Source organism: Miniopterus natalensis, chromosome 15 (genome assembly GCF_054644295.1).
Source record: "Miniopterus natalensis isolate mMinNat1 chromosome 15, mMinNat1.hap1, whole genome shotgun sequence".
NCBI classification, from domain to species: Eukaryota; Metazoa; Chordata; class Mammalia; order Chiroptera; family Miniopteridae; genus Miniopterus; species Miniopterus natalensis.
The window spans coordinates 45,274,296-45,298,715 of NC_142095.1; the positions used below are offsets into that span (position 1 = coordinate 45,274,296).

Sequence of the window (24,420 nt, forward strand, 5' to 3'; positions counted from 1 at the left end):
AGTGGATCTGAGTTTCTTGTTACTCAAATGAAGGCAGTCCTTTGGGGTTGATAATGGAGAATCTGTTACCAACCCTGTAATTTGCACTGATAAATATACTATAGTTGCTAGTTTTCAAGTTTATTACAATGTTGCATTGGGACCAGTGGTTTTTTCTAAATAAAAAGGCTGGTTGTGTGGGGTCCTGCATCTTAGAAAAATTTTGGAAAGTTTTAGCCATTTTACATTAAACTGGAATTAAAAACTGGAAAGATCGACCTTCCTTCTTACTTAGTGATGCCTTTGGCATTTGAACAAAGCATTTTACAAGTGAATCTGTTTTGCAAATAATCGTTCTTGTTCAGAGAGACCTTGTTACCCTTGGCACCTACTGGGAACATCCCTAAATTTGGATGGTGAAGTAAGGCCATATTTTAAATACATCCCTGGAAGGGATGAAATGCTCAGAACTTGGCAGCACTTCACTTCTGACGGCCTAGTTCTTAAGCTACAAACAATCTAATTGGTGGTTACATGTTTTTCCATAAGAGCATTTTGATGAATTAAATGTTTCCCCCTACTTCTTACTCTTCTCATGTCCTCAGCAAAACTACTATATTGTGTTCACCCTGGTGCCTAGCCAAGTGCCTGGTGTAGGGTAGGCAATCAGGAACCGTTTGATAACTTGAGCCCTCATTACTCAAACCTTATAAAACATACTGCTTATCCATGCACACAGATCCTGAAGATCCTCAGAGCTACAAGACATCAGAAGTGCACTGACAGGAGAGCTAATGAATCGAATGCAAGGCACACTGCCATGTTAAGATAATTACATTACCTAAATGTAAATTGTATTGGGTCATTTTCTTTTTATATTTTTGAGTGTAGAGGAGGGATATTTAGGTAAGAAGTCATCAGGTTCTTTATTATGGCCTGGTAGGTAAAACCAGATGTTTGAGTTTTTGTTGTACTCTTATTTATAGACAGTGCCCTTTGTGTAAGGAGCACTTTCAAAATGCTGCCCAAATTTGAGTATCAGAACACTGTACTTTCTCAGCTAGCAGTTTTGACTTTTGTCGGTGACTCATTCGAAACTTTGGGAAACCCAGACCAATTATGGGTATCAGAAACTGCCTGATCTAGAAGGGGTTAGGACTGATGGATGAAGAGAGTGTGGTAAAATGTGTTAGCTATAGCCGAAGAGCTTGGGGGGAGATGTCAGGAATTGCCTGCCATTCTCTTGGTCCCCACATCTTCTTCAACTTGGTGATAAATTTCTCAGATAAGAATTGATCTGAATTGCTTGGCTTGATAGAGGACACTTACTTATAGTGTTTATTTTGTGTTATACCAAGTGCTTTATACCAAGTGCTTTCTGTGGATCTTTTCATATAATCCTTAGAAGAAGCCTGGCTTTAACTCCGTTTTAAACTGTGGTGGTGATCAGTTAGGTAAGTTGCTCACAGTTTGCAGTGGAAGGGCCAGTATATGAACCCAGAAAGAATTCATAGGAACTCCAGAGCTCTCCCTCATTTTTCCTATCTGTAAATTTTAAGTAATACAACTTCTGCCTTACACAATTGTGAATATTTAGACAGTGCAGTAAGGTATCAATGGCCATGCTAGTAGGTGCTCAATAATTGATAACTGCTATTAGTAATAATGTCTCTTAATAACTATCAAAATGCTGATAGGGTCCTTAGTATTTTTCATTTTAAACTGTTGTGTTTTCATTTTTTTGTTGTTGTTAATCTTCACCTGAGGCTATTTTTCCCATTGCTTTTCAGAGAGAGTGAACAGGAGATGGGGAAAGAGAGAGAGGGAGGGAGAGAGAGAGAATATTGATGTGAGAGACACAGATCCACTGGTTGCTTCCCGAAACCAAACCAAAACTACATACGTGCCTTTGACTGAAAATAGAACCCTTGACCCTTCTGTGTGAGGGCCCATGCTCTAAACACAGAGCCACACTGGCAACGGCTGTTGTGTTTTCTTTATTAAACCAATCAGAAACTTTGAAGGAAAAAAACAAAAAGGGGTAGCAAGCAGGGATAAGTAGAGAAGTTGAAGTGTTATGTAAATTGCCATATTGACCCCTGTTGGCTAGAAGTCATATTAGTGAATCTTGAAGTATTTTCCCATGTAAAAAGGGAGAAATGAAGGAGTGTCTTTGAGGAAGTGGGACGTCCTTCATGTTTGCTATTTTCCCCTTATTTTCCCTCTCACCCTGCCTGTATTCGGTAGGCAAGCTTCTTTTGGTATCCATATAGTTGGGTGGCCGTAAGCTTTTCTTTTTAATGGTAGCTCCAGATGCAATTAAAATTCAAATTTTCAATTATCTTAAGTGCAGAATTACAAAATTCAAAGTAATTCATAAACTGTGTACTTTAATCTAGGAAAATAGAGAAGTTGGATGTTTTTATGTCATTCTATAGTTTTTCAGTGATTTGGGAAGAATGAAAAATTAAAAGTCTGCATTGGGGATAAGAGTTGGGAACTCTGTTGTTACCAAGGGAATTATGTGCATTTTTCTCATTGGTACTTTTATTAGGTTAAAGCTTTAGAAATGATTTTTTATAATTTTAATTGTTTCTACTACTTTTGATTATTTTTGTTTTTACTATTATTATTATTTTTAATCCTCATCTGAGGATATCTTTTCCATTGCTTTTGAGAGAGAATGGAAAGGAGGGAGAGAGAGAGAAACATCGATGTGAAAGAGACACAGTGATTGGTGGCCTCCTGCAAGGGGTCGAGCCCTTGCCCAGAACTGAACCCAGCCCTTTGGTCTGCAGGCCTGATGCTCTAACCACTGAGAAAACCAGCCAGGGCTTTAGAATTTCTTAGATAAGGACAGGAAGCATCCATCGTTTCACTTTTTGAAACTTATGTTTGCAAGCAGTCCAGAAGAAGTTTACGTACTTATTTCTAAATCTTTTAAAAATAAAAATTGACATACTTTTTTCTAAACGTTTTAAATTTTGAACTTAAAATTTGAAACACACGCTTTCCACAAGAGCCTTGTGTTGAGTTTAGGTGCAATGACATTTCCTTATTAATTTTTCCTCTTATTTAAACATTTTTAGATTTCTGCAAGTTGGACTTTGTTTCTTTAGCAGAGAAGCTGGCCACCTCTGTCACAGCAGATGTCCTAGATAAAAAACATGAATAAACCTGCTTCCTCCCTACCTAGAGAAAGCACCTGTGAGCCAGCAGCCAGGACACGCGCGTCACGGGAGTGCTGACATTACTGCTCTGTGAAACGTGATCAGAATCCTCGTTTGTCCCAGGCTTCAGATTTTCACATCTTCACATGCTCTAGTTCATCAAGTAGCCTTTTACCATCTTATCACTGAAGCAAAAGCTTTGGCTTCTGTGTGTGTGTGGTTGGGCGGGGTGCTTAATTTAGTGAACTAAATCTGACAGAAAACAGTGTCCTCTACACATTTTCTAGGAATGCTGTACATTGCCCTGAGCCATGGGTTCCAGCCCTGACTGAGCAAAGAGGGAGAGGCTAAAAACTCGAATTCAAGGTGAATCCGATTTTTAAATAGCAAGATTTTGAAAATTGCTTTCGGGGTGAATGAATCACTTCCAGGAGAAATAGAAGGGGGAAAAGAGAAATTTGGGGTAGTGTCTCCAAAACATGTCTCTCCCCGCACTTCGTCTGACTGCCTGCGCGGTCTCCTCCGTGCTGGACCGGCAGCTCCAGCCCCGCGCACGCCCGCACCTCCCGAGGTGGGCCGGCCCGCACCTGGGCGGCACCTGGGCCGCGTTTCCGCGCCTGCCGCGGCTCCCTGCCCCGGCGTCCGCCCGGCCGAGGCTCCCCATTCATGCTTTTGACAGCTGCGCCGCCGCCGGGAGCGCGGAGCTGAGTGCTCGCCGCCCGGCCCCGCGCCCAGGGCCGGCCCGGCCGGAGGGCGCGACGGCGACCGCGCTCGGCCGCCCCGGCCGCCGCCGGCCCCGCCGTAGGTCGCTGCGTTTCCGACTTCGCCCTGGCTCCACTCCGGGGGCTTGACGTGCAAACTTCGCCGGAGCGAGCTGAGAGGGAGGGACCGGCGAGGGGGAGGAGGCGGCGGGAGGCGCCTCCGCTTAAGGGAGCCGGCCGGGTGCCGCCGCTCGGACGGACGCGCGGACGGAAGGGCCCGGCCGGGGATGCGAGCGGCCTCGGGGTGGGCAGCCGAGGGCCGCGCTGCGTTTCGGGCCTCCCGGCCGCGGGCGGGGGTGGCGGGGCGCGGGCGGGCGCGGGCTCGGGGCAGAGGCCGGCGGGGGACCCTGCGCCGGGGTGGCGGGCGGCCCGTCCCCTCCCCCGAGGGGCCGCCGGAGGCGAAAGCGAAAGCGAGCCCGTGCCGCGGACTTTGCGCCCGGGGCGGGGGGTGGCCCGGGGGGAGGCGGGCCGCGCGGCGGGGGCCGCTGTCAGCGCGCCCCACCCGGCCCGCGGGCCGCGCACGCCGCCGGAACTCCCCGGCGCCTCCTTAAAATCGGCCCCCGCGCGACTCTTTTCCCCCTTTTTTGTTACATTGTAGGAGCGGAAAGAATGTCGGAGCGGGCCGCGGATGACGTCAGGGGGGAGCCGCGCCGAGCGGCTGCGGCGGCGGGCGGAGCAGCGGCCGCGGCCGCCCGGCAGCAGCAGCAGCAGCAGCAGCCTCCGCAGCCCCAGCGGCAGCCGCCGCCGCCGCGGCGCCTACGGCCGGAGGACGGCGGTCCCGGCGCCGCCTCCACCTCGGCCGCCGCCGCAATGGCGACCGTCGGGGAGCGCAGGCCCTTGCCCAGTCCCGAAGCGATGCTGGGACAGTCGTGGAATCTGTGGGTCGAGGCTTCCAAACTTCCTGGGAAGGACGGTGAGTGTCCACGCCCTCCTCTCCCACGCCCCCCGCCCTGTCCTCCGGCCGCCGCCCTCCCCTCCCCGGCGGTGCGCAGCCCCCTCGGGGGCAGAGATGCTATCGCCGGGTTGGGCGAGGCGGCGGTGCCCGCACCTACTCCGAGCGTGCGTGAGCCTGCGTCACGCTCCCCCCTGACCTGCCTCTCCCCTCCTCCCGTGTGTGTCTCCTAGGGACGGAATTGGACGAAAGTTTGAAGGAGTTTGGGAAAAACCGCGAAGTCATGGGGCTCTGTCGCGAAGGTGAGTCCAGCCCCCTGCGGGAATCGGTGCGAGCCCCGGGGAGTTTCCGTGCTGGCGTCGCCGGGCAGGGCACTCCAGCCCACCCGCCCCGCTCCTCCACGCCGCGGAGGATGCTGCCGGAGGAGCCAGGAGCCGGAGGATGGATGGAGGGTTTGGAAAAGCTGGTCCCCCGGGCTTCCTGTGATGGGGAGCGCCCTGGAACCTCCGGCGGGGGCCTGGCGCGGCGCAGCGTGCCCAGTGATGAGCGCTGGGCACCTGCCCCGAGTTCAGGTCCGACCCCTTATGGAGAAGGACCAGTGGAGGAAGGAATTCGCTTCCGAAAGCATTTCCGCAGATGCTTTAAGGGGCTCTGGAAAGGAAACGTGGCCACCTGAAAATTTCTGCTTGCAATCAAAATGAATTTTGAGCTTTAAAAAAGATGACGTTTTACCTGGGCAGCGTTATTTTTATGAAATTTATGTTACAAAAGTTCAACAGGATCATCACACCTGAAGAGCGGTTGGTCAGATTTCTTTGCGAGCAGCCAAGGAGGTGAGGGGGTGTATGGTGAAACAAGCCTATATAGTTCCCTAAAGGTGAAATTAGAGTTTAATTATTGGTTAGGTTTTAATAAAACTGTTTTGTAGAAGGATACTTTAGGGAAATATCGGTAGCTAATATCGGTGACCTCCCAATGAAAGGTCAGCTATCTAAACTGTCAGACTTCCTTCAGATTTCCTTCTTTTTTAATAGCCACCTTTGCTGTCTAGTTAATGCCTGTGCCAGACCTGGGCACACTGGTCAGAAAGAACTTCTGGAGGCCAGTCAACTTTAAGTTGAGTTCAAGTTATTTTTTTTAGTGGTACTATGAACAAGGCCTTGAGTGAAATTTGGTATCCAAAATATTGAGTTTATATTCCTCTATGCAATTTTATTTCTTACATGTAGCCATTTATTTTGTATAGTTATTGGCCAGGGCATAAGAATAGGTAGAACTTTGGCAAGTGGAATATATTGAAGTCCAGAGTTGGCCTGTTGTTACTGTCTTCACATTTATTGTTTTTAGTGCCTGTCTTTTCTTCACATTCAGTTTTGGTTTTTTGAATTGGCCACTTGTTGGCCTCTTGGCACTAGAAGGAAGAGTAATTCCATTGGCAGCTCTCTGAGAGCTTCCAATTGGAACAGATTATAGAGCAAATTAGTTGATTTTGAAAATGAGAATTGCTGTTTGCAAGCAAAGGAAAAAGAGGGAAAGCACAGGACTTGCTGGTGATGTTGCAATAGGAAAAGTCAGTTGTTAGTCCGGTTTTAGTGTTGAATTGGCAGCTTGCCTGGGCTTAAAAAATTAAAATCACTAGGTGGCAACTCTCATAGGAAGCAGTTGGAGTAGAGCTTTAGAGGACCTGACCTGCTCTTGTTCTTAGTTTTCATTCTCTGGGTGTGGATACATTTCCCATAAAGGGTTTCTAAATCTGTGTGAAAACAGCGTGCTAATTATTGGTAATTTCTCTATAGAGGATGAGTGAATGTATTAGTGTTTCACTGGGCAACTTGGTCTGGACTGAGACCCAATTAATTTAGTGGCCCAGACCCAGTTTCAGTTGTATTTGTTATTTTCTGCTGGAACATATTTATTCATTAGCAGGTTTTACCATGAAGATCTAAGACCTCTTAACTGCCTTCTTGATGCATAGATTTGGTTGTATGTGCTTCTGACCTATCAAATTGTTAGTGATTGTTAGGGGTGCCATTTTTTAAAAACTGCTCTAACCATTCAGGGGATGCTGAAGCAGCTAGCTCACCTGAAACTCTGCTTGCCTGTGTGGAGTAGAGACTGAAGTTTTTAATTCAGTCAGTTCTTGATTCATTTGTGACTGGATTTTCTGGGACAGTTTAAAAATCCAATCATGAGAAGATTCAGCGTTCATGAAGTAGGCCTTTGTTTTTGTAACAAACAGCTTATGTCAGGCTGCTTAAAAATGAAAATACATTTTAAAATTATCAAAAGTTATTAGACAATTATCCTTTTTCTTTGGTTACGATTATTTCCTACCAAGAAAAGAAAGGTGTTTTGTAATTACATCCATACTAAATTCCTTTTGTCAATGAGGTTAAATTGAGAAGAAATATGTAGATAACTTGATCATATGAATGAAATACTAAAAGTCATAAACTCTCCATCTTGGAAGATGTCTAGAAATAAGAACTAGACTTCTCAGATTCTCCTCTAGTTCATGATTGAGGACCTAAGGGTTAAAAACCTGGATGTGAGGAGGATGCTTAACCTTGAATTAGCTATTTCACCTCTCAGAATCTGGCTTTCCCTCTTTGTAAAAGGAGATGATAATACCTACTTCCCAAGGTTGTTTGTAGGGGTTGAACTTTAATTAGATAATGTATTGGAAATGACTCTACATGCTTATTTCAGCCCTTTCAACTGCTGATAATCTGAGACCTGATTTCCTAATTTGATAATTTATCTAGGTCGGGGGTTTTTAACCTCGGACTTGAATGGGCTTCAGGGGGTCATAGTTCCTCTGAAATTACATGCAAAATAGTATGTATGCCCACTTTGTAGGTCAAGTGCCCATAACTTCTCTTGGATTCTCAAGGGTGCTTCACATCCTCTACTCCCCAAATTTAAAACTGCTAACCCAAGACCTCTGTCTTCCCCCACCCCCACCTCCCTCTCTCTTTTTCTTCCTGTCGCTTATTTTGGCCAATTTCCTCATGGCAAGGCTGCCCAATGGTTAATGCTGTGGGAGAGGTTGGAATTATTATGGAGGTGAGATTACCTGTGGTTAAGCTGATATATTATTCCCTCTTCCTATTAGCATAGGTAGGCAAATGTTAGGATGAAATTTCAGTTATCTTTCAGAGGTCAACCTCTTTTTCATCTTCATCCTCATACTTTTATTGCCTTGTTTTCTTCTGTAATTTGTAACATTAGTTGATTATACAGTTGATTTTGGTGGAAAAAGATTGATAATACATTTGAGTTCTTTCAAATGACTGAACTCAGGAGATGAATTACCTTTCTTTCCAAGTGGTGTGAAATTCTAGAGTCCACAAAATTATGTTTAGATGAAATTGATTGGTATAAATAACTGATTAAGGTTTCTGTATTAGTGCCTGAACATATAGGGAGCCTGTAAAAATGAAAACATTAAATGCCTTAATTTCTTGGCAATTTAAAAAACTATATGGTGTCCCTGTGGGAGTCAACAGTGTTATTGAAAAATAACATTTTCTTTGGGATGCCATCCCTAACTTCTTTTAAGCCTGCTGTACAGTGTCAAAGTAACCTGTCCTTTCCCTTTCTCCAGACACTGTACCCATCACCATGTGAAAGCATGTATTGTATGTTGACCTTTCAATAGAGTGTAAGCTCCCAGAGAACATGGATATGGCTGATTGACTTATACAGGGTGGGGCAAAAGTAGGTTTACAGTTCCTATAGAAAATAATATAATAAAAATGCAAGAATAAACTGCGTTTGGCGTACTCACAACTGTAAACCTACTTTTACCCCCTTTGTATTTAGCTCCTGCACACTGTTTGTGCTCAGTAAATATTTGTCTCCCCAAAATGAATGAATTGGGCTATCAGGAAGATTGAACCGAATCACTCAAAGATGAGGGGTTCAAGTGGCCAGTTTTCTCTTGTGTTGTGACTCTTACAGTCAAGGTGGAGAGGTGTGCTTCCTGGCCCCAGGGAAGGCAGAGGCTGTCTTCCAGCACATGCTGTCGCGCTCTGCTCTGAGTTTAGCACTCCATTTACACTCTTCAGAAAGAGTGCAGACAGGACACCACCTCTCTTATCTGTGGTGTTTACGAAAGGGCATAAGATGGCAACCCAGGATGATGTCCACACTTGATGACAGGTGATTTTTCGTCATAATAACAGGGACATAATTGAGCCTAGGGCAAGATGGAAAAGAGGCTGGTTGGCACCTACTGGCAGTTAGAAAAAACATACTGGGGAGGTAGATAGCCTCAATCAACACCTGCCTTTTCAACCTAACAATACCACCTTTTTCTTTCCTAGGTAAAAAAATAGTTCATAGTTAACTGAAAACAAATACATGGGTGTTTGTGTGAAGTACTGTTAAAGTAACTACATTAGAGGCATAAAACCCTCTCCCTGAAGTTAAGAGCATTTTTATTTTTCTCTAGGGTTTCCCTTACGTTTTCCCCCAACTTCTTTTGTGTGTGGACAATTTGAAATACACAAAAGTAGAGAAAATACTTTAATGAGCCAGCCTCCGGGTACCCATCATACAGCTTAAACAACTGAGTCATGGCCCAATTGTGTTTCATCTCTACCCAGCTCCCCACACTGAATTAGTTTGAAGAATGTCCCAGACATCATATCATTTCTTTTGGTTTTCTTTCTTATGCTTCCATGGACTTCAGCTTGTCTCCTACAAAGTGGAGCCTTAAAGTGCTTTGCTGCTGCTTTTGAGGCAAGCCAGGCTGCCATTTCTCATCTCCCTTGTGGGTGTGTGAGGGTTCGACAGGTGACGGTGCTTACAGTCTGCCTACATCTCAAGTGGAGTTCAAAACTAAGCCTCAGACAGGAATCAGCAAGATCCAAGTTCACTGCATCAGAATCACATTAGTGTGTGTTTAAGAAGTGCTCAGGTGATCCTGTTGCAGATTGCCCACATTTGATGCTCACCTGATGAGCAGTAGGGCCACAGTGACAGCATCCTTGCTGACAGTTCCTGTGGGAAACTCTCTATACTTGTAAAGTCTACAGTAACCGAGAAGTCAGAAGAGCCCCCTGGAAACCTAGAGAGACACCCCTACAGCAGGAAGTCTTTCTCCTGATTGTGGCACCTTAGCTATATTAATGCAAACTACAGCCTATAGACCAAATCTAGCTTGCAGGCTAGCTAAGAATGGTTTTCACATTGTTGAATGGTTGAAATAAAAACTCAAAAGGTGATTATTTTATGACATGTGAAAAATATGAAATTCAGATGTCAGTGTCCATAAGTAAAGTTTCATTGGGACATAGCCAAGTCCATTTGTTTGCTTGTTGTCTGTGGCTGCTATCTCCATAGCATGGATAGCAGAGTTGAGTAGGTATGACAGAGACCAACCATACAGCCCACCGAGTCCAAAACAGCCTGGCTCTTTATAGAAAAAGTTCACTATCCTTGTTCTAATGGGTTCCGTGGGTAAGGAAGGGAAACTCATTCACAGAATGTGATTCTAATACCCCTTGAACTTTTGGTTTTGAGAGGGTGAATCTTCAAAATAGTAAATCTATTCTTAAACCAAAAGTTTATTCAGTATTGAAGAAATATGTTGAGCTAGCGAGAAATTATAAGGAAAGAGAACCGGTTTTGTGTAAGAAGGTACCTATCTTTGTTTGCTTTTGTCATTCACTGCTGCTGTCCTTGGGCATATACCTGTTTCGAGGCAATTCAAATGAGAGCATCAGCAGAGCTGTTACTGTCCCAGCTTCCAAGAGCCTTGGGCCGTGAGGATGTTGCTTGGCTTCTCTTAAGGCCCTGGATGGTATGTAAATATTGTAGTGAAAGAATCTAGAACTTTTATGGGCTTTTCAGAAGGTTACCTGACTCACATTCTTCAGAATTTCTGCCCTTGAGCTGGCTTAGAGAAACCTCCCTGGTGGAGGTTTGGGAATTATAAGGAGGATTCACCAGGAAACAAATCTGCATTTTGACTGATGAAGCAGCATACAGTGTCCTTAGACTTGCTGAAAAGTGCAACGTCTGGCATGGTCCGTGCTGAACCACTCAACCGTCAAGGCTTCTCAGTTAATGGAAACCATGCATGTTACCTGTAGTAGGAGGGGTTCCTGACTGTACTCCATTTAGTTTTGATTGGTTCTTGTAAACTCTGATCTCAGGAGAGGAGAAGTGTAAGGAATTTATGCATCATGATTGAGTATGACCTATATCTTATGTGGTTTTGTTTCTTCCTTATAAGGACATCCTGCTTCCTTGTGTCCACATCTCACAATGTTCCTCTATGTGTGTGGACAGCTCAAATTTGGTGAGAACTTTTATTCTGTGCCAGCACAGGTTTGACCTCGTGTAATCTTCACAGAAGTCTTTCATCTACGTGTTATCATCATCCCCATTTTACAGAGGAAGAAGCAGGCTCAGAGAAGTGAGGTACCTTACTGAGATCACATAGCATGTAAGGCCCTGTAACCCAGACCTGCCTAACTCCACAGCCACATCTCAACCCTCTGCTGTGCCTGCCCGTTCCAGAATGTGCACCTGCTTCTCAGGGGCTTGAGCAGTTTGCTGGGACCTTTGTTCTCCTTCTGCTTGGCTAGAAATACCTTCACCAAAAAAAATTTTTTTAAGTAAAAATATCAGCACCTTTTCCTTGCTGTGCCTTACCACAGTCTATGTTGTATTTAGCAGTTCTTTTGCAAAATCTTTTTTTTTTTTTTGAGGGGGAGGAGGGAACGTGCGGTTTGCATTGGAAGTAATTGGCTTTAAAAAAGATTAAATGAAAGCTAAGGTTGCAGCAGATAGCAAACAATCATCTGGGATTTGTGCCATTAAAAAAAAATCCTTTTAAAAAGGAGAAGTGAAATTTCACTATTTAAATAGCATTTCAGTACAAGATTGCTTTTAATCACATTGATATTCAAAGTTTATGGTGGCGTTTCTAATAAATGTGCCCCTCTGATTATTAAAGTATTTTTTGATTGAACTTCTAAGGAGAAAAGGAAGCCTGTTAGTGACTTAACAGTCAGAGTGACTGTACTTGTGAGAGAAAGGCAGAGGATTACATGTCTCTTCATCTTGTACAGCAGGGATTATTATAAATGAGCAAGAGAGAGAAGAATGGTTTTTGCGTTTCAGGCACTAACAACATAAAACTAGATTGAATGTTCTTGTTTCTCTTTGTAATAAAGACCCTGCTAACATGAAATGCTTTTTCTCTTATGTGTAAATTTATGGCAAGGAAGAAGTAATAGTTTATTATCAGTTAGATTCACAATCTTCACACAGAAACCATTCCCCTCCCAGGTTATCAGATGTTTTCCACAGTTCTGAACTCTAGATACTGCAGGAGGAAAAAAGAAGAGTGGTGCTTATAGCCAGTGGTTCTTGGGCTTCTATATTTTACGCTAGAAAGTTTCTGCAACAAACTGAGGACCAAACGGCTGCTAACATTTTATAATAAATATAGTTAGACACATATATAATTCTTAACCACCATAAAAGTATGAGGGCCATTGTTTTGGAGTAAAGGACAGTCCTTTAAATTTGAAGAAAGTTTAGGTTTAGGAAAGACTCCTTGCACTGTCCTTATTTTTCCCGTGTGTGTGTGTATGTGTGTGTACTTTCTGGAGATCAGTATGTATTTTGGTGTTTGAGAACTGCTTTAAGTCAGCTTCCCAAAGCATCTTCCATGCAACCCCACTTCTGTGTGCTATTAGTGGATGTTGTGCAGAAAAGGGGTTCCATGTGGTAAGTTTGCAAAAGGCAATTTTGAGAGAGAGACAGTACTAGGGACTCCAGTTTCAGAGTTAAACAGGCTTGGGTTCAAATCTCATCTCTACTAAGTGAATAACTTAAGGAAATTTCCATAGCTTTGGTAAGCCTCAGTTAACTTACCTGTAAAATGGGAATAGTGGTGCCTCATAGTGTTTGGGAGGATTAAATGGTTTAATTCAGGTTCAGCACTTTGTACAGTGTCTAACAGAGTAACTGTTCAATAAGTGATAGTTGCTCATTTTATTATTTTTATCAATAATGAGAATACAGTGTCACGAGCATGCCTCTGATCGAGTGGTCAGCCAGGACTCAGGGGAGCAGGAGGAAGTTCAGTGCCAGTTTTCCTTTAGCAGGCAGTCTGCAGACAGTGAGAGGTAACTGCAGCATGCTCACTGTAATAGAGAGTAGCAAACAAACCCCAGTTTCAAGGTTTCGTGGATTCTAGTAAAAATGAGAAGTGGAGATTGACATTTCTTATTTCCTCCTTTGTCGTCTCGTTGGCCATGCAGAGGGAAGCCCAGTGTGGGTCTTTACCTTCACTGCTTGTAGAGTCGCACTGCTCCTCTTCTGGAAGCCTGTAGTTTGTGTTTCTTTAGAGAGCTGCTTGTAGTGTTTTAGAAACCTCTCTTTCTGGGCAAGAAAAGTAAATTATAGCCAACAGAATAAAGTCATTCTCACTAATTTGGGAAATGGGTCAGAGGTAGCTGGTTTTATGTATGTGTTGTGGTAGTCACAGAGTTTTCACAGGCAGTCCGTGCCTGGCGAGGGAATTTAGAAAATTTCCTTTTCAATTCTTGGAACTTTCCCATTTTAACTTGAAGCAGTTCTCCATTTAAGTTACTTTATTCTCTTTGGAAACTATATAGACAGATATGTTTTAATGGGAAAAACATTATTATTATTATTATTGAAGTTAATACATCCTCATTGTAAAGATTTTACTTCTGATGGGAGTAAGGAATGTGAAAGCCATCATTCTGTATAATTCCACTCTGGGCCAATTTTAAATCTTCAGTTACAGGACTTAGACTTAGGTCATTTCATACTTGATCCAGAAAACCCATGTAAATGCTTTGAGCACTTATTGACAGGCAGGACTCAAACTTGCCATCCAGGTTATTTCACTTCCAGACAAGATTCAGGCATTGTTATTGGGCAGGCCTCAAGATATTTTGTCCAGTATGATTTCTACCTTGAGAATTCCCTGGCTGTTTCATCTTCATTCATTTAGATTTTACCCCACAAACATGTGACAGGCACCTCTGTGCTGCATTGGACTAGAGTCTGAGGGCACAACTGCAAACAAGGGGTAGGAAGGCACAGCCCTAACCCCAAGTCAGGCAGTTGGTTAGCAAATATTTATGGAGTCACCCACTAAGTGCCAGGTTCTCTGATGGGTGTTGGGGATAGAGTGACACAAGTCGGAAAGAGCTCCTGCCCTCCAGTGAAACGAGACACAGTAAATACACAAACATTTTTCAAGGACTTTGAATGCTGTAAACTCAAAGTAGACTAGTAAGTTGGGAGAGAGGGACGGGGTTCTAGCTAACATGATCAGGAGGGCTTTTCTGAGAATCAAAAGTTTGAGCTGAGATCTGAGTGATGAAAGAACAGGGGCCACTGGATCCTGTTTAAGGGGGGGAAACAGTGGTCGAAGCCCAAGGGAAAAGCAAATATGTGGCCTCTGAGAGGGAAGTGAAGAGGAGTGGCGGGAAATGAGGCTCACCAAGGTCAGCGTTGGATCTCCGACCAAAGGTCAAGAATTTGGCTTTATCCTAAGTGTAATGGGAGCCTGGGGGCAGGGCGGCGGTGGGGAGTGCCTCAGCCAGCAGGGGAATGGCCTGATCTAATTCGCCAAGTGTGAGGACCACTGGCTATTGTATGGTGAATGGATTGGGGATAGGGTATAGACACCCAAAGACCGGGTGAGAGGGAATGGTAACTTAGATCCTGGTGGTGGCAGTGATGCAGTGCAGAGAGGTGGTCCTGTTAAGGACATGTTTTGGAGGTGGAGTTGACATGACTTAGTGAAGACTGGATGTGGATGAGGTAGAAAGCTAAGGGACCTGAGGCTTGAGAGCTCAGTTGATACCATTTAATGAACTGAGGAATGGCGAGGATTTGAAGACTCAGGGTCAGGAGTTCTGTTTTGGCCACACCATGTTTGATGTACTCACTGGGCACTCGTGCAGCTGGAGCGGGCAGTTGAGCATACAGCCTGTCCTGGCCTGGAGACCCTGGGTGAGTCCGCGTGGCATCATCACTGTACAGAGGGTCTGGAGAGCCAAGGGAGAGTCAGTAAAGAACAGAAAAGGGCCAGGGGCTAAGCCCTCACTGAGGGGTAGGAAGGGAAACAGGTGAGTGTGGTGGTGTGGAAGTTGAGAAGAGAAACCACTTTAAGTGTGAAGGGATTGCCTGTGTCAGATGCTGCTGTGAAATAGTGAAGTTCAGCCGGGGACTTGATGCTGGCTTGGCAGCTTTGGCAGTGCAGCGGCTCTTACTGACCTTAATCGGGAGAGTGGGGAGGCAGTGCCCGATTGGAGGAGCTGTAGGAACTGGCGCTGGGGAGGTACAGAGGGCAAGCGGAGGCACGCTTTCAAGGGTTTGCCTTGAAAGAGAATGAAGAAATGAGGCAATAGCACGAGGGGGCATGGATAAGGGAAGATTTATTTTATTTATTTTTGATAATATTAGGGCATGTTTGTCTGCTTTGGAAATGATTCAGGAGTGAAAAATGATTGAGCACATGTGAGAAAATGGATAATCACAAGGATAATACTTTGATTTGGGAAAAGGGGATAGGACTCAGAGCCCTAGTGGACGTGTCAGTTTTGGGTAGAATCAGAGACTTCCTTCTTTTGTAATGAGAGGTAAAGGGTGCGGATCAGTTGCAGGTAGAGATGGGGAATTGTGGGAAGATAAGGTAGGTTGTTTTTTCCTGTTATTTCTGTGAAGAAAGAAGTTAGAAGATCATCAGTTGAGAGAAGGTAGGATTTTATCTGTCTTTTTCTCTAAACAGACGGGGGTGGCCAAGTAAGCAGGCTGTCATGTGTCCTTAGAGGCCTCCCAGTGCAATTAGAAAATCCAAGTTTCTTAGTAAGGCTCGTGAGGCTTTGGATGGTAGTAGTGTGAGCCCAGAAAATTGGGATTCTCAACAAGAGATAAGAGTGCTGTCAGAGCACAGGAGGGGAAGCAGGGGACAGGTAAGGAAGGCTCCCTGGAGGAGGTGAAGGGCAGAGTTGGAGCTTTTGTTAAACCTTGATGGTTTAACAAAACCATCAAGGTGAGTCAGCCAGTGTGGTGTGGGAGCAACTTCTGAGGTGGGGACATCTCTGGAGAGTCTGAAACTCGGTGGGCACCCTGGGGTCTGGGCAGCGGAGGGCAGGAATGGAGCTGGATGAAGCAGGAAGCAGGGCGTCCCAAAAGAGGCTTGGGCTTTGTCCTGAGGCTGGCCTTTGGGAGCTCACCTTGGTAGCAGTGTGAAACCTGTAGAAGTTAGAGGCCCAGGGTATGTAGCCTGCCTCCTTGGTGTGACGTCCTCAGGGGTGTAGGTAGATAAGCTGAGGAAGTGAGGATTGTTTTTTCCTGATAAACCCTGTAATGGTTTCTGTTTGCCTTCATTCATTCAGCATGCATTTATTGAGCACCTGCTTTGTGCTAGGAATTGTTTTGATTTTCAGAAAAACAGCAAGCATTCTAAAGTTGCCCTCCTAGAGCTTCTGTTTTAGCAGGGGAGGCAGGTAGCAATTTGCAAAGAAAAAATTGAAATCTGTATGTGAGGTGGTCATGGGTGTTCTGAAGGATAAATAGAAGAATACACTTTGAAACGGGGAGGAGTTTCCTAAAGCAAGACTAGCAGGGTATGGAGGCCTGAGCCATGCAGACATCCTGAAGGAGCCTTCAGGCAGGAAGGACAGCAAACCCCAGGGCTCCAGGAGGAGAGGTCTTAGAAGTGTCCGAAGAACAGCAGGGTGCTGGGTGGCTAGAGCCCTGTAAGCGGGGAGTAGCAGGAGGCAGGGGCTGAGGGTCTGGGAGTGTGTTGGGGAGGTAGATCACCTGGGGCCTTGTAGCCCGCTGAAAATCCAGGTTCCTTTACTGTGGCCCACAGGCTCTGCCTAATCTGGCCTCCACCAGGTTGTCCAGCCTTGTCACCTTCTGTTTTCCCCTTTGCCTTCCATGCCTCAGGCACCCTGACCTCCCTCCGGTTCCGCTCACACACTGGCCTCTTTCTCACCTCTGAACCCTTGCTGGGCTGCTGCTGCTCTTTCTGCCCCTACCCCTTCCTTAGCTTAGGTGTCACCTTTTTTTTTTTTTTTTTTTTAATATGTCTTTATTGATTTCAGAGAGAGGAAGGGAGAGGGAGAGAGAGAGAAACATCATTGATGAGAGAGACATTGATTGGCTGCCTCCTGCACACCCCACACTGGGGATCGAGCCCGCATCCAGACACGTGCCCTGACCAAGAATCGAACCGCAATCTCCTAGATCATAGATTGATGCTCAACCAATGAGTCACACCAGCCGGGCAGGTGTCACCTTTTTAAAGGAGTTTTCCACATAACTGTATTTTACTTTATAACCTTTATCAAAAATTGTTCATTAGTATCTTGTGTCAATGTAAAGCAAGCCATCACTCTTGCTAAAATGTGGTCATTACCATTAGATTTGGGATATAAATGCTGCTCAGGAGGAATTAGGACAAGTTTTTACATAGGTCTTGGCTAAATTTGCAAAATTGACGTGGAGCAGGAAAACAGTATAGACTACCACTAATGATATTCTTCAGCTTTTTGTTGGGGGTGGGAGCTAGTGGTCACTGTAATATCATTTCAGTCCCTTGTTGGACATAAAGTTTGATAGAGTATTTTTTTTTTTTTTTAATTTTTAAATTTTATTTTTGTTTAAAATATTACAGATGTCCCTTTTTCTCCCCAATGACCCGTTCCACTCTGTCCCATCCCCCTCCCCAGTCCCTCTCCCCATCATTGTCCGTGTCCTTGGGTTGTGCATATATGCATATAAATTCTTTGGTTACTCTCTCCCCCTCCACCCCCCCGCCCTCCTCCATCCCTCTGGTATTCTTTATTTTTTTTTATTTTTATTTTTTAAATATCAAGCAGTATTTTTTTTTTTTATTTTTTACTTTTTAAATTTATCTTTATTGTTGAGAGTATTACATGTATCCCATTTTCCCCCCAAATTGATCCCCTCCACTTCCCTCCCACCCCCTTCCCAGGCCTTCACCCTGTTATTAACTGTGTCCATGGGTTATGCATTTAACTTCTTTGGTTAATCTCTTCCCACCCTCCACCCCCTTCCCTCTTTCCTCTGAAATATGATTGTCTGTTGCTTGTGTCAATGTCTCTGGATCTATTTAGTTCATCAGATTCTTTTGTTCATTAGCTTATTCTTAAAGAAGACCCTTCAACTTTTCCTGTAGTGTTGGTCTGGTGGTGATGAACTCCTTTGGCTTTTCCTTGTCTGAGAAGCTCCTTATCTGACCTTCAATTCTAAATGATATCTTTGCTGAGTAGAGCAATCTTGGTTGTAGTTCCATGTTTTTCATCACTTTGAATATTTCTTGCCACTCCCTTCTGGCCTGCAAGGTTTCTGTTGAGAAATCAGCTGACAGTCCTATGGGTGCTTCCTTGTAGGTAACTAACTGCTTTTCTCTTGCTGCTTTTAAGATTCTTTCTTTGTCTTTAACCTTTGGCATTTTAAGTATGATGTGTCTTGCTGTGGGCCTCTTTGGGTCCCTCTTCTTTGGGACCCTCTGTGCTTCCTGGACTTGTAATTCAATTTCTTTCCCCAGGTGGGGGAAGTTTTCTGTAATTTTTTCAAAGAGATTTTCAATTCCTTGGTCTCTTCCCCTTCTGGCACCCCAATAATATGAATGTTGGGCCTCTTTAAGTTGTTCCAGAGGCTCTTTATACTATTTTCATATTTCTGGATTCATTTTTCTTTCTGCTCTTCTGGTTGGGTGTTTTTTGTTCTCATGTTCCAAATTGCTGATTTGATTCTCAGCATCCTCTACTCTACTGTTGATTCCCTGTAAGTTATTCTTCATTTCAGTTCCTGTAGCCTTCATTTCAAATTGGTACTTTATTTTGTTATCAGTTTTCTTAGTTATTTCCCTAACAGTCTGCTTAAACATCCTTATAACCATTATTCTGACCTCTCTATTTGTTAGCTTGCTTGTATCTATTTCATTTAGTTCCTCTTCTAGAGATTTCTTCTCTTCTTTCCTTTGTGACATGTTTCTTTGCCTCCACATTTTGGCTGCTTCCAGGTGTTTGTTTCTATGTATTAGGTAGAGCTGCTATGTCTCCTGGAATTTGTAGAGTGGCTTTGTGTAGTGGGTACCCTGTAGGGTCCAGTGGCTCAGCCTCCCCAGTCAGCTGAGCTGGGCCTTCTAGGTGCTCCCCTGTGTGGGCTGTGTGCACTGTCCTGTTGTAGTTGAGCCTTGGTTGCTGTTGGCGTCCCTGGGAGGAACTGACCCCCAGGCCAATCAGCTATGAGGACCAGCTGAACTATAGCCAAAGAGCTGCTGTGCTGGAGACACCCCTATGGATCAGGATTTACTTCAGTGGAGCTTTGGTGTTCACCAGTGTGTCCCTTGAGTGTCACTCGTGGATGTGGTGGGGTTGTAACCCAGCGTGATCGAGTCTGACCACCAGGTGCACTGTCTCTGGGACCTCCCGGGAGTCAGCCTGTGCCAGTGCCTTGCCCAGGGCCAACCTGCATGAGTTACACAGCAAACCGTAGTTGGCTGCTACTTGTGCTGGGCTTTGCGGTGCCCAGGAGAGGCCAAGCTATGAGCCAGTGCAGGCTGCCGCTAGTGCCAGGCCTGGGGCCACTTATCAAACTGAATTTTGCCTGCTGTTGCTTGTTTGAGAGATTTTAGGAAAGTTCCAGTCATGAGGCTCAAGAGGCCACTTGCACAGAAAAGCCCCTGGAAATGGCCTGGATGAGCTGCAGGTGGGGAGGGGCGGGGCCCAAGGTGCGAGTCAGGTGCTGGCGATTCAAATATGGTGTTTGCCTACTGGCTGTTTGCGGGGTGGACTCGCCAGAGTCAGGGCCTCCGCCAGCCCTTCTGCCTGGGAGGAAGCCGCCCCTCCAGCTGTCGCCCCGACTTCAGGCAGGTTAGTTCCCCCCCGAGTGTCCCGGGTCCTTTCAGGCTGCCGCCCGGCGCTGGGCTCAGAGGGAGCGTCCAAGTGAGTCCGTGCCGGGCCCTTCATGAGGAGCTGCGGGAGCCCCCGCAGCTTCTGCGACCCTTAGGGAGAGTCCCTGCTGGTTTCACAGCCCGGAGTTTTGGGGGCGTCTCTTCCCGGCCTGGAGCGCACTGGGTTGGGGGCCTGCTGTGGGGCTGGGACCCCTCCTTCTTCCAGGAAACCCCCACCGCCGAGATCCCCTTCTGGGTTTACCCCGCGGCACCCGGTGTGGGCCCGCGGCCGGGTCTCCGAGATTCAGCCTGGATCCGCCACATCTGCACCCCTTCTCCCGCTCTCGGTGCTGCTTCAGGTCCCTGGTTGTGGGGCTTCTGTTCAGCCAGATCTCAGGAGGCTCTGAGTGAGGGTGGTTCTGTATTTTCGTTGTAATTTTGATGTGGTTGCGGGAGGCGGCGGGTGCAGCTGTGACCTACGCCGCCATCTTATTTCCCTCCTCCCCTCTGATATTCTTTAGTCTCATCTATGCTTCCATGTCATTGAATCTATTCTGTTCATCAGTTTATTAAACACATTGTATGCGGGAAACATATTTATACGTTTTACGTTGACTGGTAGTAGAGCACGCGATAAAAACTACCCGCAAACAATGTATTAAGTTCTTTAGATTCCACGTATAAGAGAGATCCTGTGATGTTTGTGATGGAGTATTGTTTATCTTTTTGTTTCCGGTGTCCTAGCACCCTCTTTTTGGTTGAGTAACAGTATGCTGTGAAGGGAGAGATGGTTTTGGTTTGGGAATAACTGGTTATACACAAATAAGTGATAATGTGCCTAAATCCCTGTTACATCATGGGGTCTTTCTTTCCCACGGTAAACTCTATGCTTTTTTCAGCCTCTGAGTAGGAAATTTATTTTCTCCCTTCCCTTTATTCCTGTTTCTAGGCCTTTTTCTGTCTACTCTGATGAACTACTGTACTGGAGGAGGGCCCAGAGTTTACTGTGGATTCTGTGTGCTGCACTTTCTATTCTTCTTATCTTACTTGGCCCCATGTCTGATGAGCTTTTCATTGTTAACTGGCAGCTGCAATGGCTATTTCTTTAAAAGATGTTGTGTTTGGTAGATGTTTTCTGAAAATCTGGTGACTATTGCTGAAGATAATCTGTGCTGTGTGAGTTTATAAACTATCCATGAATGAATAGTCTTCTCATTGAAGAGGTAGTTACATCAGGGTAACAAATAAAACAGCTAATTTTTTTATAATTTAAAAACCAAACCATTCTGATAGATGAATAAAGTTGGTAAGCAACAGCGTCATCAAGTGTTGGGTAAGTCTTTGCAGGAATTTCACAAAGATCCAGTTTTTTTCCTCATCAGCAGTTTGGAAATAAAAATAGCTCCTTAAATATAGTATTTTGATAGATGGCATGTAAGAATTATGAAGACTTGTCCAATCCTGATAGCTATATGGTTTGCATTCTCATTTTATTAAAGTGGGAAAATGCTTTTTAAAAATACCTGAGAACTTGAAAAATTAAGCATCACAGCCAGTAACCGGTAGTGGTAGCAGTAACGATAGCTCTCGTTATTAGAGTACTTCGTCTGCGTCAGGCTCTGCGCCAGAGCTTCACGTGGGTTGCCTCACTTAATCCTCATTACAGTACTGTGAAGCGGGTACTTATATCATGTCCATTTTAAAGATGAGAAAACTGAGGTAGGGGAAGTTAACTTGTCCCAAATCACACAATTTATAAGTGGCAAAGTTGGGATTTCTGGTTGGATGATCCCAAAGCCAGATGATTCCCTGATTTGTCCAATTAACAGCAGCTAATTTCTGTTTGTTAAGTTACCATTTGTGCAGGGACACTTGGAATAGGCTTTAATATATTGGCAGTGCACATTCCAGAGAGCAGTTTAAACTCAAGGACATTACTTGGTTGGTGTTTTAGGGAATAGCAAGAACAGGGAAGTTCTGGTGGGGAAAGCGGAGGTGTTGTGTGAGAACTTTGGACCTAAAACCCTGGGGCAGGGGGATGAGAGAGAGAGAGAGAGAAAAAGAGTGAGTGAGTGACTGTGTGTGTGTGTGTGTGTGTGTGTTGGGCCATGCAAGGATTCATTTAAAATCCATAGTGAATATAATTTGTATAGTGCCCAATGTAGAAATGCTTAACTCTCAGAAAGTAAATCCTAATAGCTTGTTAGCTGATGCTTAGAAGTTTCGTAAGCATAGCAGGGAAGTGACATGTGTGCTAACCTTTTAGGGCAGTGTCTGCAGCTGAGAAGATAAACACAGCTACACACAGCTAGTATAACCTTTTGTAATAATGCACAGAGACATTTGTAAGCCAAGAGTATCCAGGAGTCTTTCTTCTGAAAATTAAAGTCACTAATATTTACTATTTCCCTAGCCAAACCGCATTTTGGTTGATATTAAGTAGCTAAATTGATTGATCTGACCTCTCATTCTTTTTCCCCATCTTTGCTTGTTTTGGTGGTGGTTCTTCCCAAAAGGGAAATAGGTTACAACAACAAAACTTTCCACCAGATATTTTTCTTTGCTCTGGTCGTGTTGCATTACTGTGGTCTTGCCTATGTGTGACAGAACTGGCACAAGGCAAATGGGAGTTTGCTTGAAGGCCAGGCTAGCCTGCTCTTCCTGGCCACAGAAGCCTCTCCCAGCATCCTGTTTGCTCTGCACACAGTGGGTTCACACTGCCTGTTAATGAAGCAGCTGACAGATAGTGGAGAGATGATTGAGAGGCTCCCCATCCATCCAGAGGAACTGGGAATTACCTGCTCAATAGCCTTTGGCAGGAATCTAGGGTTTTAAAGTGGTTATGACTAAATTAGACATAATTTGGTTTTTGTGTGTGTGTGTTTTTAAACAGGAAAAATAGATTTTAATGTATATTTTAATAGTTTTTCAAACAGTGCTGATTACTTTGAGAGGTCAGACTTTAATGCTTGATTTGGGTGAAATTTAGCAGTCCCTGTTCAGAGACAGCTTTTCCTTCCATTTTAAAAGATAACATGTTTTTATTTTTATTTCCAAATCCCCAGGAAATTTTAAGTGCTGTCAGTTTTATGAAAAGGCCATTAGGGAGTGAGTAGGGAATATGTCTTGCAAGTGGTTGGCTTGGCATCATCACTCAAGTTCCTATTCACCTGATGAAAATATCTTTTAATAAGATCCCTTTGTGTGCAGCCCCTCCGCAGCTTTCCCTGGAAGGCCCTGGCCGTCATCACTGTCTGTGTCTGGGCACTGAAGAGAGGAGCCATAGTGGAAGAACAGACCACCTGATCTTTTTCAAATCCCGCAGTTTAAAACTTGGGGTGGGTTCTAACCCCTATTGCTAAAGAAATTCGCACCAAGTTTTAAGACACTGGGCAGGTGCTTGCTTCTGTGGAGATACAGGAAGAGCCTGCTTGTGGTTGATTTTGTTAAATATGGCTATTGACTACCATATGCAGCATGGGAGAGTAGAGCAGTGCTGTTTCAGAGAACTGCTAAGGAATGAAAGTGCAGCACAGAGGGGTCTAGAAGAGGTTGGTCCTTAAAACTGGCATCAAAGGTGTGTATACTGGACATTCTAACTTCTTATTTCCACTGATGATCTTACTGTCACTTACTCATTTGTAAGCATCTCCTAAAAAAAGGTGGAGGGGAAAGCATGAAGCTTTATTGCTCACAATTTTAACTTAACTCTTACAAAGGTTTTGTGAGCAATAGATGTGGGTACCCCATGTGTGGAATCGATGCTTATATGGTGTCTGGCCTTGACTAGGGTGTCAGGAAGGAAGAGCCCCTAAAGACCAGAGAGGGCACTCATGGACTTGCTCTTGCTATAGAAAACAAGCCACATCCCTGGCCTGTGAGACTGAAGGACTGACCCAGTGTACCCTTTTTCTTAAGGCCTTTTTGCCTTCAGAAAGAAGGTACATTATTGCCATCTCTTTTTTTTGCTTTGTTTTCAGTGTTCTTGACTGCATTTCTTTTGGTTTTGGTGGTCGTCTTTGTATACCCACGTTTTCTTTATATTGCCCCTACCTCTCTAACTCTTCAGGAAAAGAGTTCATATTAAATCCTGCTGTCTTCTAATGTCTTCCATCTCATGTCTTGACATGGTGATGGATGTAAATTGTGACTGATAAACCTGTGTCAAAGGAGAGAAAAGCCTTAAGTATAGAAGTGGAAATAGACACATGAAGAATTAATGCGTGGGCTTTGAAATTAAGAGTTCTCAAACTGGATTTATTTGAACAATGGGAGGTCCTTGAAATCCTTCATAGATACATGCAAAATATTGTCTTATTTGCAGAAGTACAGTTTAGAAAACCTAGAAAGGGGAGACAATACGCTTTTCAACAGATATTCAAAGGTCTTTGTGACCCAGTAGTGTTCAGAACTACCAATGAAAATACCCTAAGTCTTTTTATAGATCGTAGTGAGTCTCTATTATTATTTTATTTATAGTTAAAAAAGGTTTTTTGTTCAGTTTCCCATATTGAAGATAGTTTTCAAAAATTTTCTATTTGGTTCCTAAATTTTTTGTTTTGGTTGATTAATGCTTTCACAGCAATAGTTTCTATAATTTTCATTAATAACATGCAGCATTATGGGTTAAGAATCATAAGTGGGCCAGCCTAAGATGATGACCATTTTTTGTCATAGTGG

General features: G+C 44.5%; 1 protein-coding gene across 3 annotated transcripts in view; it reads left to right on the forward strand.

Moving 5' to 3' along the window:
• The window catches only part of ATXN7 (ataxin 7), a 125,102-nt gene that overhangs the window by 31,830 nt on the left and 68,852 nt on the right, over nt 1-24,420 (forward strand). For all 3 annotated transcript variants that reach the window (XM_087825074.1, XM_016223099.2, XM_087825075.1), the window contains 2 exons: nt 4,509-4,823; nt 5,036-5,104. In XM_087825074.1, coding sequence (XP_087681200.1) covers nt 4,520-4,823; nt 5,036-5,104 — 373 coding nt within the window. In that variant the 5' untranslated portion in view covers nt 4,509-4,519. The remainder of the gene's footprint in view (nt 1-4,508; nt 4,824-5,035; nt 5,105-24,420) is intronic.